Below are 18719 nucleotides of genomic sequence, written 5' to 3'. Positions count from 1 at the left end.
TCCCAGCTGTCATCGGGGCAGTAGGCGAGTAGAGTCCAAGCATCTTGCGGTCTTGTTCACGAGCAAGGGCAGGATAGACCGCGAGATGGGTGATGCTACAAGCGGCCAAAATGGGTACACCCTATGTCTCTCGGTTGGCCTGCGAACGCCTTGGGATCGATTTCCCGGGATGAGCTGGACTAAAGGGGAGGAGGATGGGCGCCCGTCCTAAAGGTGCTGCCCCCAGATTTAAGTGATAGAAGCTGGATGGGAAAATAAGAATGAGGTATGAACGGGAATTGTCTTTTAAATTTTTATTGTTTTTATGTATTTTTCACAACAGGGTATGCATAATAAATTCATCTGAAGAATAACGCATGGTCAATTAATCATAATAGTAATAATAGTGAAAGAATGAAAAGAACGTATGGTAAATTAATCGGAATAATAATAATAACGCATGGTAAATTAAACAGAATAATAACGCATGGTAAATCAAACCAAAGAATAATGCATGTGAATAACTTTGAATGCATAATAAATTAAACAGAATAATAAAAATGCATGGTCAATAACAAGATTCATGGTCAATAAAAGTTTAAATAATCAAATCAGAATATTTGTACTGAGACCAGCAACTTGGACTCATCGAGAGTCATTCCACACCCGGACACCATCACGGCAGGCTGCCACTCCAGATGCAAGACTCACTGAGAGTTATTCCACACCCGGACGCCATCACGGCAGGCTGCCACTCCAGATGCAAGACGCATTTTGATTGGATAACGCGCCGTGGGCATCTTACACACAAAGCTGTTGAGTCGCACGCAGGACATCTTTCTCCATTTGCCAGTCTGAAAGTCAAAATCAGATGATTTCAAACAGTTGGGCAGGTGTTGACAAATAACCGCACTCACCTGGCTCAACATGGCCACGCAATTCTCCAACAGGCGGGCAGGATCTCCCTTAGCCCAGTTGGTGAAGGTCACCTTCTGGCGGTCCGACCACATGAATCTGCCCTTGACGACCAGGTCGTTCAGTCCGGTCCACGCGTCGCCGGTGCCTGCAGAGGACAGACAGCAACAGAGCTCTCATGCGCTTCCCAGATATCGAGTAGTTGTGACGGAAGACTGTCGGGCGTTGGCGCACGCACCAAAGTTAATGGCTTCTTGCAGCCAATCTCGCTCCGCCTCGGAGCGTATGGACACCAGTTCGGCACAGACGCTCCTGCAGGCGTGTTGAGCACCGTACCATGTCTTTTGATCATCCAAACGTTTGTAGCAGAAGCCCGCAAACTCCTCCCAGTCAGGTCCCAAGCATCTGGGCTCTGCACGCAAGATGCCGTCACATCAAGTGTGAAATGCCTTCTATTCTGGACATTCTACTCACCGTTCTCAGCAAAGGCGTAAGAAGCCGTTTTGCCACCGTATCTGCAGACAGTAAAGTGAGAATGAGCCGGGCCTCTATGAGCCGACTCGGCGGTGAGAGCTGACCACTCACGGAACTAAAGTGATCCCGTTCTCGGTGTAGATGAGGTCGGCGTTTTGTGGCGGCGCCTTCAGCAAAGTCACAGCTCCTCCGATCTCGTTCCGAATGATACCCGCGTGAATAGCGGCCGTGCAGATGTTTGAGTCCTGCACTCAGAAAACGTCTCAGACAAAGCCGCCGGAGGGTCGTTCAGTATTTACATACCTGGTTGTAGATCGATGTTCCGTAGACAATGTGGGGGGCTTTGCCGCAGCCCGGTGGGCAGAGGACCCTGCGGAAAACAACGTGGGAGTTGGGAGGGGAGGCTTCCCCGCCAAGAAACGTCATGTCGGGTCTGACTCACGTCTTTGAACTGGTGAACTTGGTGAGGCTTTTGAAATTGCTGGCACAGGTGATGTCTGAGGGTCAAAAGGGAAAATCAAAGCACATTTGAAGCTGGTTTCCTCACAGCGCTCAGAGCGGCCGAGTGTTTGACTCACGAGCGGTGTTGTCAACGGCGCACCCCAAGACATCAAAGCGAAAGCCGTCATTCAATCTGTAGTCGACTGGCAGGAGGCGGACATACTGGGTGAACACAGGCGTGGCTAGTAGACGAGTCCCCAAACCAAACTAAAAACAGAGCACGTGCATGTTTGCAATGACAAGAGCATGGGTTGCCTGACCGGCCGGCTGCTTACCTGCCCGTCTGGGTGGGTATACCAAGTCTTTCCGTCAATGCTGATCTGCATCTCAAGTACGGTGTACCGTTTCCTAACGTCTGTATTACAGCTCTGGGTCACGAGGGCTGTCACCTTTTTCCTCTGACCGAGGTTCACCTGGATCCAGCTGCCGGCTGAACGAGGAAGGCATTACATTGCTTGGGACACCAAATCACACACAACTAAGGTCAGCTTTTTTAACACATTTTTTAACTAACACTTTTTCCTCAGTAACCAGCACCCGCTGCCTCCGAGATGCGCTTTGTGAAGTTTGTCCTTGATCATAGAGGAAGAGGCTGAAAAGGCAGAGTCTGCGACGCTCCCGTCAGTTGTCAGACTGTCAAGACACACTGAGGAAAGACAAACGTTAGTTATATGGAAGGGATGCTCAGTTGACACACATTCAATGATCTGGACACCCGTCCCTTGCCGAAGCTCTTTCTGGGCACAACAGTAAGCGTCGGGATGTGAAGCTCACCTGTCTCTTCACAGCTGTAGACAATGTGCAAGTATATGGAGGAGACACCAGGGCAGGAATCTGAATCCGAAAGGTAAATGGTGCAATCATGATCGTTGTCACACAGTGTCTTGTAGAAAGAGAGGTCCACCGTGCATGTCCCTGCAAGTTACAACACACCGGCACCCGTTTAACATATGGGCACTTCTGATTTTATTTAGGAATCAAGGTATTTTCAATTGATATCAATCACGTGTCAATCGCAGGGCATTTTGATAATTAAGTATCCTAAGGCGTGAGTTGCAACACTTGTGGAAACGCAGCTACAGAAATGCTAAAGCTCGCATTCCTTCAGTCTGACCAACGCGGCTCCAGAACGCCAAGCCAAAGTCAAGGTCGCCACTCATGGATCCTTTTGTCTTACCATCTGTTGCGTTGCCATTTGGACAGACATCGCTACGCCTCCGCCCGTAGAAGGCTGACCGGATCCGGATGACTCGTTCTTCGGGACATTTCAGAGTTCCCCGATCCTCTTGGCAGACAATCTTTTTCATGTAGCCTGTGAGAGCACAACCTTGTTCTCTCTCTCTCTCGCTTCTATTCACAAAAAACATTTACGGCAACTTACCGTCATTTGGCGGCAGGGGTTTTGACGGTTTTCCTACAACCGGGAACCAGAACGGGGATGTCATGACACACGAGATGAGGGTCAGCGGAGCATCGCCTCTTACCATTTCCTCTTTTCTTGCACACGTAGCCATTCGTGTTGTCGCACGCGTCGACGTTCCAGTGGCCGCTGCCGGTGAGGAAGGAAAGACATTTGCCCCCATCGGTGTCACCTGGAGGGAGAACATCTGAGATCTAAGCGCCGGTCCATTTCTCCAAACTGCAGCCGACAAACATCCACGCCCGACCTGCACTGAAGTGGACGTCAGAGAAGGGGTCATCCCACTTGCCGCCGTCAAGCTCGATCGTTTCATTGGCGCCCAACGACAAAGCGGGACCGGTCTCCAGAGCCTTGAAGTAACCTAACAATATGGAGCACAATCGTCATTCAGAAATGCGCCTGGAGAGAGAACATCTGAGATCTAAGCGCCGGTCCATTTCTCCAAACTGCAGCCGACAAACATCCACGCCCGACCTGCACTGAAGTGGACGTAAGAGAAGGGGGATCCGTCAGCCCACTTGCCGCCGTCAAGATCGATCGTTTCATTGGCGCCCAACCACAAAGCGGGACCGGTCTCCAGAGCCTTGAAGTAACCTAACAATATGGAGCACAATCGTCATTCGGAAATATAGCTCAAGAGAGCAGAATGGCCAAAGACAGATGCCAGGCATAATCGACAAATGGCCAGCCTACCGTGTACAAAGTTCTGCTCGTGCGAGTCGGTGATGCTGAGCAGGTTCCCTTTCTGCCGCTGGCAGTCGTCTTGGGCCTCGTTCCAGGTCTTGGGCTTGCGGTTGATCAGGTAGCAGAAGTCGCTGGAGGGGTCGTCCAGCCACCAGCCGCATTTGTCAGTCCAGCCTGCGAGCGAGACGGACGGCGGCGGTGCCGGACGCCCACCTGGCAGCTGTCGAGGCCCTCCGTGCTTGGCTGCAGGGACGCCGGGCCAAATATGAGCATCGCGACACACCGTGTGTGGGAAATGAGTGTTTGGGACGTTTTGGACCTTTTTTGCAGAAGAATGGCCTGGTGGAATTCCGGGTGACATCATGGAGCTTTCCATTAGATGCCAGTCGTTTACAGTCCATGGAGGGGGCGCTGTCCCACTCGCTGTAGTCCTGCATGCCAAGCCACAACGTTGTATGGTTGCAATCTATCCTCATCACGTGACATTCTCGGTGCAACTTATTGACATGATTCATCTTTAGACTGCCATCATCAACTCACATAATATTTTCCGTTCACCCCCATCCTTTGTCCCACAAGAGGCATCATTGCTGATTGCTTGTGAGCTTGAGGAAAGGAAACAGAGTTTTTGAACCATCAGTGCCAAGCCCGTTGAATGTGATCAGGGACCACCTCCGCCCTCGTCGGTACGCGTTGGTGCTCACCTGCCAAAAACTGGGCCTCGCCATCTGAGTGGGCGCTGGCCAGGTGACCTCCCCACGCACGGCAGAAATCTTCAGCTTCATCGCAGTCTTTTAGCATTTCCTCGTAACGATAGCAGTAATCGCCATACAGGAAGTGGCCATCGTCGCAGGAGGAAGCTGAAGCCGCAAACAACATTTTGTAGCAAACCATGAGGGGATGGTGAAAGTGCAAACAAGCGCACTGCAACTCACTTGCCACGAGAGCAGAACCCCCTTTTGGGAAACACCTCTCTTTATCCGGGCAGACTGTAAACAAAGGCCCAGTTAAGTTTTTCTCCTCTCAACGGCATCATTACGTCGGATGCTCAGGCTTACAGTCCGCCGGCCGCATGCACATGTACGCCAACGAGGAAGCGCAGGAGCCAGATCTCCACTTGCCAGGCTGCCTCCAAGCCCCTTGGTTGACGTAGACGCAGGAGGCAACGTCGGTGCTGTCGAGACAAGTCGCGAGAGACCCACGACCGACAATGGGCCGAGATGGAAGATTGGGCATGTTTTCCTTCTCTCGAGTGCCCTTAACAAGGAAAGCATGCAAAGTTGAGATTTCTTACCTCCCAGGTTGATTTGAGGCCCAGTTGGTGATTGTCAGCATCTTGCCGTCAGACCAAGTCAGGTTTCCGCCCACAAAGTCACACCAGACGTCGTCGCAATTCTGGGCCGCGAGAACAAAAAACGATCAAGGCGGTCGCTCCAAGAGTCCACGGCCGCCAGTGCGTGCGTCTCACCAGAGTGGAGAGTCCCAGCCAGAAGGGGGTCTTCTTGCCCATGGCGTCCTTCACAAAGTCTTCCTCGGCCGAGGAGGTGATGGAGACCAGGTCGCCGCCCTGCCAGACGCAGTCTCGACGGGCCCCCAGCCAACCGTTGGGGGCCTCCACCTTCTTGTAGCACCTGTCTTCGTACTCGAGCCATCCGGGATCACAGAGCTTGGCTGAGGGCACAATTTGGGGATCAGGCGGACACATTTGGCAAGACGGTGTGACTTGAGCGCCCCGCTGCAACTTCTTTTTGCCAAGATCAACGGAGCAGGACATTTACTGGCCGTTGCAAGTGTGTGTTGTTTTAGTCGTATACATTGTGACGCACAGTTCAAGGCGACTTACCATGGAGAGGAAACGGCGAAGGTGCCGTCACTCCTGCAAGAGCAAAGACGGACGTCAACGCGTGATGACAGCCGGTGGAGCGTCACATCTCATTTACCCTTTTTCGTTTTCTTGCACATGTAGCCTCGCATGTGGGAGCACCTGTCGGCCTTCCAGTCGCCGCTGCCGGTGAGGAAGGAAAGACAGGTTTTCCGAGAGCTGGCATCGGCGTCACCTGGAGGGAGACAAGACCTAAGCGCTCCTCCGTTCCTCCAAACGACAGACGTGCTTCCGGACCGACCTGCGCTCGAGCGGATGTAAGCGAACGGGGATCCGTCAGTCCATTTGGTGTCGTCTTCAATGATAGAGGTGTTAGCACCCAACCACAGAGAGGGCGCGTTTGCCAGAGCCTTGATGTAACCTTTGGAGCCAAGGCAAACAACGAACGGTTGGAAACAGCTTTCAGAGATTTACTCAGCGGTTCATAGAGCTTTGTGCTCGAGCCCATACTTTGCTTGAATGTATTTTTGCTTTCCGAAAACGAGCGGTCGTGGCCCCCTAGTGGCCGCCAATATGTTGTCCTCAAGCCAGCACACAGAACGAACGTATTGTGAGGTTTTGTTGGGAACGTCTTGTCAGAATGCCCTTTCGGAAAATGTTCCAACTCCCGAGAGGGCCATTCATCCGCACGCTAAATTATCTCTACGGCAAACGTCCGTACGCTAAATTATCTAACAATCGCCTCTTTGTAAAGTCTCCAATCAATCCCAATGCGGCATATTGCCCAAACGGGGAACGACAGAATTTATTCATTCATGAGTGGACACAAAGGAATGGCCAGCCTACCGTGTAGAAAGTTCTGCTCGTTAAAGTCGGTGATGCTGCTCAGGTGTCCTTCCAGCCGCTGGCACTCGTCTTGGGCCTCCGTCCAGGTCTTGGGCTGGCGGACGATCAGGTAGCAGAAGTCGTCGGTGGGGTTGTCCAGCCACCAGCCGCATTGGTCAGTCCAGTCTGCGAGCAGACAGACGACGGCGCTTGAGAGCACAGCGGCGCGCGGGCGGGCAACAGCAGACGGCGTGCAGACGGCAGTGCCAGACGCTCGCCCACCTACCCGGTTGGCCAACAAATGGTGGCAGCTGCCGAGGTCCTCCGCGCTTGGCTGCAGGAAAGGGCAGGAGAGGGTCAAATATGAGCAAAGGTGTGGCGTGACAAAAGGGAGCGCTCGGAACGTTTGCACCTGTTTTGCAGACAAATGGCCGCGTTACTGTGCAGAGGCAGGAACTGAGCTCCCCAAGAGCAGTTGGGAACGCGCAGTCTCCCACGGTGTTATTTTCCAACGCTTGGTAGTCCTGTGAACAACATGAGTGTTGGAACCCCCCCTTTTTGTTAGGGTAGAAAACTGTTTTGTTTTTTGAGTGCTGACTACGAATCATTAACTGCTCTCCCCTCTTACTTTTTTTGTGCAAATGTCTTTGCTTGGCCAAGAATCTGTTTATACACAACCTTGTAAGACATGGACCCCTATGCACTGACTAAACAGTTTGCAGAGTCGACCCCGGAACCTGTTCACCCCACTCCCCATCCCCTGCTTTGGAGCAATAAGGGTCTTCAAGGAGGTAAAAAAGTCAGCATGATGGGTTTCTCTGCTCTCAAGCTGTGTTAGTCTTACCTTAAAAACCTTTCCGACAGTTCCGGCAGCAACTTCCGGCCGAACTCTGACGAAGGTAGAAGTTGCTGCCGAAACTATCTGAAAGGTTTTTAAGAGAAGAAGAATTTCGACTTTCCCAGCTAAGCTTACTTTTTCAAAGGCCTTAAGCATTTCACTTACAAATTCTGTTCCGTCACTCCACTCGACCTTCTTGCGTCCCACAAAAGATGAATGTTGGGTGTACGAGTGACCTTGAGGAAAGGGCAAGAAGCGTTTCAGCCAAATGATGCCTGTTGTCATGTTTTGTGGGGACGACGACGAGGGATGCATATCATTAGAATGAACATTCCTTTTCGATGCTGATGTTTATCAATAGCGTTCTCCATACTTTATACCACATGTGTCAAACTCAAGGCCCGGGGGCCAGATACTTTTTATTCTTTAATATTTGACCAGTTTTTACTCGTCCGATTTGAAACCGAGTTATATGTCAGTTTGTTTTGTAGCTTTTACTGTATATGAGGTGCTCATACATGTATTTGGGTTGACGGTCGGAATGGCCCTCCGAAAGAAGCTATGACTACAATTTGGCCCGTGAAAAAAATGAGTTTGACACCCCTGCTTTTTACTGTATGTAATTTGAAGATGTGATGAGAGATAAAATATTTTTACAGCTCTTGTATTTTACTGTGGGGGGCATAACAACAAACTGTGCTCAGTGCCAATGTACACGTCGTGCAACAAGTCATCTTTATCTTTTAGCGAGAGTGAATGGGGATTCTTTGGTGGCTGTACAGAAAAAAACAATAAAGGCCAGATATATTAGCGCAGTTCACGACAACATAGCAAGGCCTAACGATAGACTATAGCATGGTTAATTAAAAGCGCTGCAAGGATTCGTTCAAGATGCGGTGTTTGTGTTAGCGTTAGCCGCGCCGCGACAAACATAGCAAGCCTACTTACCTTGACTAAAGCACGGTTAATTAAAAGCGCTGTGCGAATTCGTCGAAGATGCGGAGTTTGTGTTAGCATTAGCCGCTCCACGCAAAGCGTCAAACACTGGGCGGTCTTTTAGCTTTATCCCATGAGCGAGAGCACTGTAAGCTAATGCTTCGTAGGGTTGCGTGTGTTTCTCCTACCCCCCTTGGTAGCAACTACTTTGACAAACGGTGCAGTGAGTTGTCTGTCACTTTAATGAAGCTTTTTATTATTCAGCTATTTATTTCCTTATTATTTGATCTACGTTAAATGTTTGTGGTATTGTTCGTAAAGAATCTTTGTGCTAGCGGTCCGCGGTATGCATCCCTACTAACGACTGCTGCGGTTCGTCTTGGTGCTCACCATACACAAATTGGGCCTCTTCCTTGGAGTGGATGCTGGCCAGGTGGCCTCTCCGAGACCGACAGAACTTCTCGGCTTCCTCCCAACTTTTGGCCTCACCCTCGTAATGATAGCAGTAATCGTTATACAGTAAGTCGCCACCGCTGCAGTCGGAAGCTGAGGCCACAAAGAAAACATTTAGTAGGAAACAAGCTGGTGACTGTGGATAAAGACGCGACTCACTCTTCACTGCTTTGAAGGCATAACCTTTGCGGGCACACGTCCGCCCAGCCGGGCATTCTGGGGAGGGGGAAAAAAAAAAACGTTTACAATCGCGCTTTTCTCCTTCCAAGGGCAACACGGACGTGCAGTGCAGGCTTACTCAGCGGCCGCTCGCAAACGTACGCCAGCGAGGAAGCGCAGGAACCAGACATCCACTTGCCAGACTGATCATGAGTGCCTTGTTTGACGTAGGCACAGGAGGCAACGTCGGTGCTGTCGGGAGAAGTTGTGTAAGGTGGGACACATAACCAAACTGGAAGATTGGGCATGTTTGTTTCTCTCGAGCGGCATCAACGTGTGCCCACGACTGCATGTTGTGACTTCATTCTTACCTCCCAGGTTGATCTGAGGCCCAATTGGTGTGTGTCAGCGTCTCGCCGTCGGACCAAGTCAGGTTTCCGTCTTCAAAGCGACACCAGATGTCATCGCATTTCTGGGGAGGAAAACCAAAAAAAATCAAGCTCGTCTGCAGAGCCGCCGCTTGTGCTCACGTCTCACCAGATTGGAGAGTCCCAGCCAGAAGTGGGTCATCATGGTCTTCTTCACAAAGTCTTCCTCAGCCGAGGAAGAGATGGAGAGCAGGTCCCCGCCCTCCCAGACGCAGTGATGATGGGCCCCCAGCCAACCGTTGGGGGCCTCCACCTTCTTGTAGCAGCTGGCATCGTACTTGAGCCATCCCAAACCACAGATGTTAGCTGAGGGCACAATTTGGGGATCGAGCGGGCGGACAGATCAGAGCACACTGATTGGCTGAGAATACAGTTAAGGAATAATCTACTCAATCAGCTTCAAGGAATGTTTCGCAGAACATTTTGCGCAATGGAACGGCAGCTCAAAAACAAAACTAAAGTGATCATTGTCGCCGTGCGTTCGCATTCCAAGCTCTACCTATCGCCAGATAAAACAAACCGGGAGCCGGCTTGGAGGACTTTGAGCGAGGAACTTGGCACCAGCGGTATGTTGACTTTTTTCAGCTATTGGGAGCATTGTTACGTTCCCATATTGCGAATTGCCAGCCACTCCGGCCAATTGTCTGACAATTGAAAAATTTGCATTGTTGTTCAATAAATATTCAAGTGAATAAGTTCCAATCGATGCACTTCTATTGACACCGTCAACTGCTTTTGGAAAGATAACATTACATTTTGGAAGCAATTTGCCCAACGCTGCAAACCGTGGCCGAGGGAGGCGGGCACTGAGTCAAGAGGCGGAGACCAAAGATGCGTTTTAAGATGAGTCTTTTGAAAATGGAGAAAACAAATCCAACTCGGCTGATCTGCCAAATGCGAAATGTCACATTTTGTTCTTGTGACAGTCATTGCACACTTTGTAAGTTTGACATGACCCGACCAACCAATTTTTTATTAAAAAATGCAAACATTAGGTGAATATTTGTTATCTACAATTTTTTTTTTTGGTTGAGAAGCATTTTTTTGTCTGGCATCTTTTCAACACAGAGTTTACGGCAACTTACCGTTGTTGTCCGAAGGCGCCATAGCATCTGCCACTCCTGCAAGAGGAAACGCAAAGACGGACGTCAACGCGCGATGACGGTCAGTGGAGCGTCACTTTCTACTTACCTTTTGCTCTTTTCTTGCACATGTAGCCACTCTTGTGGTCGCACGCGTCGGCTTTCCAGTCGCCGCTGCCGGTGAGAAAGGTAAGACATTTCTCGTCGTTGCCGTCATCTGGAGGGAGACCAGATCTAAGCGTTCCTGCGAACTGCAGCCGACATACATGCTTTCAGACTGACCTTCAAAGTCTTTGATTTTCTTGAACAGTGAGCCGTCAGTCCACTTGGTGTCATCATCGTCAAATGGGCTTTTGACGCCCAACCACAGAGGGGCATCATCATCATTCAGCGCCACAGCCTTGATGTAACCTTTGGATCAAAGGAGAACGTCTCTCCGGACCACACTTGCAATACAACTCGATGGGTGTGGCGCATTTCACGACAGCTGCAGCCGTTGTGAAATGCACTACGCATTGGATAACAATACTGCAACAAAGACGGTGAAAATGATTCCACACAAAAAAAAGCAGCAAAGCAACTCTTGCCATCCACACGATGTGGGCCTGCCTTCTTTTGCTCCAACGATGGGCACGCCGCTTTTGAAGACGCCGTCTGTAGTGTTGCTGTTTTACTCATACAACTTACAAGAGTAGCAGTAAGAATCTTTTCATCTCAGGTTCACCGTAACCTCCTCCTCATCCATTTTCTTCTCATTATATTCCTACGAATTGGAAAACAACGAATGGCCAGCCTACCGTGTACAAAGGTCTGCTCGTGTGAGCTGGTGATGCTGAGCAGGTTCCCTTCCAGGTGATGGCAGTCTTCTTGGGCCTCCTTCCAGGTCTTGGGCTGGCGGACGATCAGGTAGCAGAAGTCGTCGGTGGGGTTGTCCAGCCACCAGCCGCATTGGACAGTCCAGTCTGCAAGCGAAACGGACGGACGGACGGCGCATGAGCGCACAGCGGCGTATCGACGGCCAGTGCCGGACACCCGCCCACCTACCAGGTTGGCCAACCAATGGAGACAGCTGTCGAGGTCTTCCGCTCTTGGCTGCAGGGAAGGGCAAAGTGGGGGGGGGGGGGGGGGGCAAATATGAGCAAACGTGTGCCGCGACAGAGTCCAGAGGGAGCGCTCGGAACGTTTGCACCTATTTTGCAGACAAATGGCCGGTTTACTGTGCAGTGGCAGGAACTGAGCTCCCCAAGAGCAGTTGGGAACACGCAGTCTCCCACGGTGTTATTTTCCCTCTTTTGGTAGTCCTGTGAACAACATGAGCGTGTTGGGACTCTTGACGTGCAGGTTTATTGTTCAAACAAAACACGGCAAACTCTAAAAGTAAAAATATCATAAAAACAACATAAACAAATAGCCCCAAGGCATTGACGCGGTCATAAACCTCCTGTCAATCCCGGCAATGTTCAAATTCACCGCAAGTTTTATAGAGTCCCTCTAGTGGCGTGGAGGGCAAATGACAACAACCCAAAAATAACACTAGAGGACAAAAATACAGAGCCCATTGCGGACCAAGCCCTTCCCCCTGGCTAAGCCTCGGTTCACAACAAAGTGTCCGATCAAACTGTTTTGCTTGCTGTGACAAATCCCCAGCGCACGACGGCGCCGCCATCCTCGTTCAAAATAGTTTGCACAGCGTGTCATCGGGCTGCTCTGCTCTCGCCCTCTTTTAGACATTTCCCCTCTTGAAACCGACATTTCTTTGTCCCCTTGTTGCACATAGCTATTGCAAAATAACTTTCTCAAATGCTTTCAGCATTTCACTTACAAATTTTGTTCCGTCACTCCACTTGTTCTTCTTGAGTCCCAAGAAAGACGAATACGGGCTTTGTCCGTGACCTTGAGCAAAGGCGACAAGACAGCCAAGTCAAGCTTTGTGGGACTGGACGACAGGTGGGCTTCGTCTCGGTGCTCACCATACACAAATCGGGCCTCTTCCTCGGAGTGGACGCTGGCCAGGTGGCCTCCCCGATCGACACAGAATCTCTCAGATTCCTCCCAGCTTTCAGCCGATTTCTCGTAATGATAGCAGTAATCGTCATACAATAAGTTGCCCTCGCTGCAGTCGGAAGCTGAGGCCACAAAGAAAACATTTTTAGTAGGACACACGGCAAGCTGATAAAGATGTGCTGCAACTCACTCGCCACTACAGCAAAACTGTCTTTGCGAGCACACGTAGAGCAATCTGGGGAGGGGGAAAAAAAAAAACGTTTACGATTGCGCTTTTCTCCTTCCAAGGGCAACACGGACGTGCAGTGCAGGCTTACTCAGCGGCCGCTCGCAAACGTATGCCAGCGAGGAAGCGCAGGAACCAGATATCCACTTGCCAGGCTGATCATAAGTGCCTTGTTTGACGTAGGCACAGGACGCAACGTCGGTGCTGTCAGAAGAAGTTGTGTAAGGCGAGACACATAACCAAACTGGAAGATTGGGCATGTTTGTTTCTCTCTCGAGTGGCATCAACTTGTGCCCACGACTGTATGTTGTGACTTCATTCTTACCTCCCAGGTTGATCTGAGGCCCAGTTGGCGTGTGTCAGTGTCTCGCCGTCGGACCAAGTCAGGTTTCCGTCTTGAAAGCGACACCAGATGTCATCGCATTCCTGGGAGGAAAAAAACAACAATCAAGCTCGTCTGCAGAGCCGCCGCTTGTGCTCGCGTCTCACCAGATTGGAGAGTCCCAGCCAGAAGTGGGCCATCATGGTCTTCTTCACAAAGTCTTCCTCGGCCGAGGAAGAGATGGAGAGCAGGTCCCCGCCCTCCGAGACGCAGTGATGACGGGCCCCCAGCCAACCGTTGGGGGCTTCCACCTTCTTGTAGCAGCTGCCGTCGTACTTGAGCCATCCGGGATCACAGCGCTTGGCTGAGGGCACAATTTGGGGATCGAGCGGGCGGACAGATCAGAGCACACTGACGACTGGGAATAGTTTTCCAGTGAGGGATGAGATCTACTCAATTGCTATGTTCATTACGTTACTGTTACTAACAGTGGCAAAGTCATTTTTGCTGCTTGGGCCGTGACGACAGGTCCATGTGAATAATACATTTTTAGCATTTTTCTGTCTCGCATCTTTTAAACGCAGAGTTTATGGCAACTTACCGTCGTCAGAAGACGGCTTAGGTTCTGGCACTCGTGCAAGAGCTTGAAAAGCAAAGAAGCAAAGACAGACGGATGGATGGATGGATGGATGGATGATGGATGGATGTCAACGCGTGATGACGGCCAGTGGAGTGTCACATCTTACCTTCTCCTCTTTTCTTGCACACGTAGCCATTCTTCTTGTCGCACGTGTCGGCTTTCCAGTGGCCGCTGCCGGTGAGGAAGGACAGACATTTCCCCTTGTCGGCGTCACCTGGAGGGAGAAGATAGAAGCGCTGGCCCATTTCTCCAAACTGCAGCCGACAGACATCAGACATGCTTTCAGACCGACCTGCAATCAAGTGGACGTAAGCTATCAGTGATCCATCAGTCCACTTGGCAGCTCCGTCCAGGGGGGTTTTGGCGCCCAACCATAAAGCATCCATCGCCAGAGCCTTGATGAAACCTTTGGATCCAAGGAGACCATGGAACAAGACAAATGATTCACTCAAGCGTCCATTCAATTCGGTTATTAATTACAGTTGCCAATTGTGACTGGGTTCCATTCTGACAATCTTATTGGGACAAAATGATTGACACATTTTACAACCAACCAAAAGACATAGTATTTCAACATCAGAATTTTGTCCTCATTACTCGATATCTGTTTCAAACCGTTTAGTCCTTGAATTCATGCGTGCTTTCAGTGGACCGGTAACGCAATTTACAGCACGGCGCAGGATCCAGTTTGCTGCTCGTAAGGAAGGTCGTGGTAACAACAAAACAGGCTGGTGGCACTTTAAGGCCAGGAACTAACCAAGCCAAAAAAACTTTCAACATCGGTTAGAACTGCAGAGAGATGGCAAATCCAAAAAAGTACAGAGAGAAGGTATAACAATTGATGGAGGAGCAGGCAGACCGAGTGTGGCGCCTAGACAACGAATACAAACATAGCAATGATTTTTTGGGGGGAAGAAAATAAAGAATGGCCAGCCTACTGTGTACAAAGATCTGCTCGTGAAAGTCGGTGATGCTGAGAAGGTTCCCTCCGAAGCGCCGGCAATCATTTTCCGCCTCCTGCCAGGTCTCGGTGGGCTGCCGGTTGATCAGGTAGCAGAAGTCGTTGAAGGGGTCATCCAGCCACCAGCCGCATTTGTCAGTCCAACCTGCGAGCGAGACGGACAGCGCATGAGAGCGCAGTGGCGTGTCAACGAAAGTGCCGGACGCCCGCCCACTTACGCGGTTGGCCAACCAATGGCAGCTGTCGAAGCCCGCCGCGCTTGGCTGCAGGGAAGGGAGGGGGTTGGGGGATATGAGAGCGCAGCGCTTGATGGAACGAGGAGTGAGTGTGCGCGTGTGAGTTTGGGACCTTTTTGGCACATAACGTAGTCTGTGACATATGGGCCATCATCCCATAACTGAATTGTCCCATCAGGTTTTAACAATCCCACTCCATCACGTCGTCTGTTTATCCGGCTGGTGTAGTCCTGCGGATGACATTTTGGACAGGACTTGAGCTTGCTGCATTTGATCTGGTCAGCTTCCCACCACCATCACTCACATGACGGTGTCGCCCTTGTACCTTCTCACATTTAAGATTCACTTTGTCAGTTTCAGTTTATTGGTGGCCAAACACTATGTACATTCAAAAGACGTACATTTTGTGCCCTCCCTGGCACTTTCAAAAACGGTCTCCAAGATGAGAGGTCAGTAGGTCAGGACTTTTACCTGCAAGTCTTGTAAAGTACGAACGTCCTGGATCTTATGGTGCCAGGGACCTGCCAACTCAGCTCGTGCAAAACGCCTTTTTCAAGGGCATTTCACTCACCAAATCTGTTCCGTCACTCCACTCGTAGTTGTTGTTATTCACCTTGAGTCCCACCCAAATCCAATTGTGATACGTGAAATCTTGAGGAAAGGAGAATAAGAGCTTCAGTCCAAGAAGAGCTTCAGCCAACTGATGCCCGTGGTCAAACTTTGCGGGACTGGACGACAAGTGCGCTTCCCCTTGAGGCTCACCCGACATGAATTGGACCTCTTCCTCAGAGTGGACGCTGGCCAGGTGGCTTCCCTTCTTGAGACAGTACCTCTCGCCTTTCACCCAGCTACCGGGGTAATATACTTTATCATAGCAAAAATTGCCATACTGCATCCATCCATTGTCACAGTCGGAAGCTGAGGCCACAAAAAAAAAGCAACATTTTGTAGGAAACCATGATGATAAATGCGGTGAAAATCGTGCTACAACTCACTTGTCACTGCAGTAAAACTGTCTTTGGGGGTACACGTCCGCCCAGCTGGGCATTCTGCAAAAAAAATAAAAAAAATAAAACATTTTTGCAATTGCACTTTTCTCTTTTCAACGGCAGCATGACGACGGACGTGCACGCTTACTCAGCGGCCGTTTGCACACGTATTTCAACGGGGAAGTGCAGGAAACAGTCATCCAGGGAAGATATGACCAAAGAACCTTGACGTAGGCGCAGGATGCAACCGAGGTGCTGCCGAGAGAATTCGAGTTAAGGCGAGACACACAACCAAAAATGGGCCAAACTGGAAGATTGGGCATGTTTGTTTCTCTCGAGTGACATCAACGTGTGCCCACCTGACAACGACAGCATGCCAAGTTGTGACTTCATTCTTACCTCCTAGGGTGAGCTTTGGCCCAGTTGGTGTATGTCGTCGTCTCGCCGTCGGACCAAGTCAGGTTTCCGTCTTTAAAGTTACACAAGGCTACGTCGCATTTCTGAGTGGGAAAAAAAACATTGAATTTGTCGATCCAGTAGCGCAACAGAGCCCACGGCTGATTGTTCTCGCGTCTCACCAGATTAGAGAGTCCCAGCCAGAACTCGTTAGACTTCATCATCTTTTTCAGAAAGGCTTGCTCGGCCGAGGAAGAGATGGAGACCAGGTCCCCGCCCTCCAAGACGCAGTGGTGACGGGCCCCCAGCCAACCGTTGGGGGCATCCACCCTCTTGTAGCAGCTGCCTTCGTGCTCGAGCCATCCGAAACCACAGACTTGCGCTGAGGGCACAATTTGGGGATCGAGCGGGCGGACAGATCAGATCACCCGCGATAGGTGAAATCCGCAAAGTAGTGTCACCCTCTCCCCCTTTAACATCCATTTTTTGTGTATCAATAAATGTATATTAAACCATATAAGTGCATATGTCATCATTCAAACATGAACAGTTTCAAACATGTAAATACTAAATTTTCATTTGGAATTAAAAAAAAAAAAAATCCGCGATGTACTGAACGAACCGCAATGTAGCGAGCGATTACTGTACACGTGTTGCAATTTATGTAGTTCCACACGTGGGCGTTAGGTGGTACTATTGGGGCATCGCAACCAAGTGCACAATCTGGTCAGGGGTGACGACGCCCACCTTCTGGGTTCCAAGACCAAAAGAAACAAAAGCTCGTCTGCCCTTCATTCTCTTGCCTGTCGCCTAATTCTGTTAGCATAAAAGCAGCACTTAAGTTTGTTTTGGCTTTGATTTGGATTTGATGCCCACCATTTTTTGAACATTTCTCGAAATACGACTGGGTAGTTTGAATTCTACAAGTGGAATGAAAGACGGTAATGTTAAGACAATTGAGGGCTTTGTGAAAACCAAAGGTTTTTGCTTTTACGACAACTTGTATTAACAAAATAAGTACAAATTGTGAAAACAGTTTCCCTGATAAACATGGATAAATGGGATAATAACACCGACTTTAAGGCTGCTCATGAGCATTTCTGTATTGATCGATCATGATGAAAATAACGTTTTAGCAACCCTTCGATTGACACGTCATCCAATGAGAATTGGAGCAGCACGAGCATTTTACGTTGATCGCGATCACGAGGAAAGAACGTTTCAGCATCACTTCGACTGACACGTCATCCAATGACAAGAGCAGCATGAGCACTATGTTGATCGATGTCATGATGAAAATAACGTTTTAGCGTCACTTCAATGGACACGTCATCCAATGACACGAGCAGCACGAGCATTTCTATGTTGATCGATCATGCTGAAAATAACGTTTAAGCATCACTTCAACTGACACGTCATCCAACGATAAGAAGAGCAGCATGAGCATTTCTATGCTGATCGATCATGAGGAAAATAACGCCTAAGCATCACCTCAATTGACACGTCATCCAATGATGAGAGCAGCATGAGCATTTCTATGTTTTAGCATCACTTCAATTGACACGTCATCCAATGTAAGAAGCGCAGCATGAGCATTTTTATGTTGCTCGATCATGATCAGAATAAAAAGTGCAACTTATTAACACTTGGTTTTACGATGCCGATAACGGGATAACTTGTTTTGATTTTGTTCATTTCGGCAAATGCAACACGCTTATTACAACTTTACATCCTGCAAAGTGGGCTCATTATTAACTTGTACACTGGATGCTCTCGTCCAAGGCACTGTCGACATCTGCTGGCGATTTCGCCTTATTACACTCATTCTCAAGGTTGATATTTTGTGAACTGCATTAGACATCTCTACCCAATGTATTGAAAATAATAATAATAATAATATGGCGCTGAGCCACGATATGATAAGGTCGGCGTTCAATTGACTCAACGGTAGTAGCTGATCATTTCAAAGTAAAGTTGCTCCCATGCTCTCGTGACAGAACAGTAACCCACGAAGCCGGTGTTGGACATAAAAATGACCAAAAAGGACACATCAGCCGCCAAATGATTCTTGAAATAATGACATGGGGCTTCTTAACAATCCAATGATGGCTCAATGTTACATTATGAGAAAGTAAAAAAATACGCCTGGCTGCACTCTACGCGCAGCACAAAGCCATCCAAGTTGCAATCAAGTGAGGAAAGTTTCTGACCTGTAATGCACGTCCAGTGGATACTGATCAAGATTACAAAGCAGGTAAGTCGCTCCCACATGTTTAGTGGCGAAGAGACCTTCCGCAAACTCACGAAGTCATTGAAAGTAGAAGAGACCGTCCGCAAACTCACAAAGTCACCGAAAGTAGGTGAATTAAGTCAAAACGGCCAAATGATGAAGAAAGCTCAAACGACTTGTTTGACTACCCCCAAGACAG

General features: G+C 49.5%; 1 protein-coding gene and 2 long non-coding RNA genes across 5 annotated transcripts; 2 read left to right on the top strand and 1 right to left on the bottom strand.

Moving 5' to 3' along the window:
* Window positions 1-278: 278 nt before the first annotated feature.
* On the bottom strand, window positions 279-18712 carry LOC125991676 (secretory phospholipase A2 receptor). Of its 3 annotated transcripts, XM_049759976.2 has the most exons (61): window positions 18501-18712; window positions 16473-16672; window positions 16294-16394; window positions 16043-16149; window positions 15901-15954; window positions 15668-15823; window positions 15477-15556; window positions 15018-15135; window positions 14888-14932; window positions 14647-14814; window positions 14001-14114; window positions 13815-13922; window positions 13670-13711; window positions 13236-13432; window positions 13072-13172; window positions 12838-12950; window positions 12711-12755; window positions 12487-12642; window positions 12339-12409; window positions 11706-11817; window positions 11561-11608; window positions 11314-11478; window positions 10799-10927; window positions 10626-10733; window positions 10520-10555; window positions 9544-9740; window positions 9378-9478; window positions 9146-9258; window positions 9007-9063; window positions 8785-8940; window positions 7624-7694; window positions 7033-7144; window positions 6907-6954; window positions 6642-6806; window positions 6097-6216; window positions 5914-6030; window positions 5817-5849; window positions 5442-5644; window positions 5268-5368; window positions 5032-5147; window positions 4909-4962; window positions 4678-4833; window positions 4514-4578; window positions 4293-4404; window positions 3983-4216; window positions 3764-3883; window positions 3537-3650; window positions 3354-3461; window positions 3251-3283; window positions 3047-3181; window positions 2644-2784; window positions 2384-2515; window positions 2145-2299; window positions 1947-2076; window positions 1811-1865; window positions 1672-1738; window positions 1480-1613; window positions 1369-1409; window positions 1133-1306; window positions 897-1042; window positions 279-833 (listed from the first exon to the last, which is right to left on the bottom strand). In XM_049759976.2, exons 1-61 carry the CDS (start codon window positions 18559-18561, stop codon window positions 687-689), a joined length of 6798 nt encoding a protein of 2265 aa, XP_049615933.1. In that variant the 5' UTR covers window positions 18562-18712; the 3' UTR covers window positions 279-686. The 3 variants fall into 3 exon arrangements, with proteins under 3 accessions (XP_049615933.1, XP_068508263.1, XP_049615950.1); XM_068652162.1 differs by lacking the exon at window positions 3537-3650; XM_049759993.2 differs by lacking the exons at window positions 10520-10555; window positions 10626-10733; window positions 10799-10927; ... (7 more) ...; window positions 13072-13172; window positions 13236-13432.
* Window positions 8776-10126, top strand: LOC137840686 (uncharacterized). Its single transcript, XR_011087590.1, has 3 exons — window positions 8776-8913; window positions 9117-9280; window positions 9385-10126. It is a non-coding gene; the product is annotated as an uncharacterized lncRNA (long non-coding RNA).
* On the top strand, window positions 11811-14645 carry LOC125993386 (uncharacterized). Its single transcript, XR_007490185.2, has 3 exons — window positions 11811-12463; window positions 12809-12967; window positions 13079-14645. It is a non-coding gene; the product is annotated as an uncharacterized lncRNA (long non-coding RNA).
* Window positions 18713-18719: the final 7 nt, after the last annotated feature.

The sequence above is a fragment of the Syngnathus scovelli genome, chromosome 1, assembly GCF_024217435.2.
Source record: "Syngnathus scovelli strain Florida chromosome 1, RoL_Ssco_1.2, whole genome shotgun sequence".
Classification (NCBI taxonomy): Eukaryota; Metazoa; Chordata; class Actinopteri; order Syngnathiformes; family Syngnathidae; genus Syngnathus; species Syngnathus scovelli.
Note: the sequence above shows the minus strand (reverse complement) of the source record. Positions and strands in the feature narration are given on the sequence as shown.

Coding starts and splice junctions, on each gene's coding strand:
- LOC125991676 (XM_049759976.2), bottom strand. CDS start 18,561: ATGTGGGAGCGACTTACCTGCTTTGTAATCTTGATCAGTATCCACTGG. Junction 14,933..15,017: donor CTACGTTATGTGCCAAAAAG/GTCCCAAACTCA, acceptor CCTTCCCTGCAG/CCAAGCGCGGCGGGCTTCGA. Junction 9,064..9,145: donor CGTTTGCGAGCGGCCGCTGA/GTAAGCCTGCAC, acceptor CCCCCTCCCCAG/AATGCCCGGCTGGGCGGACG.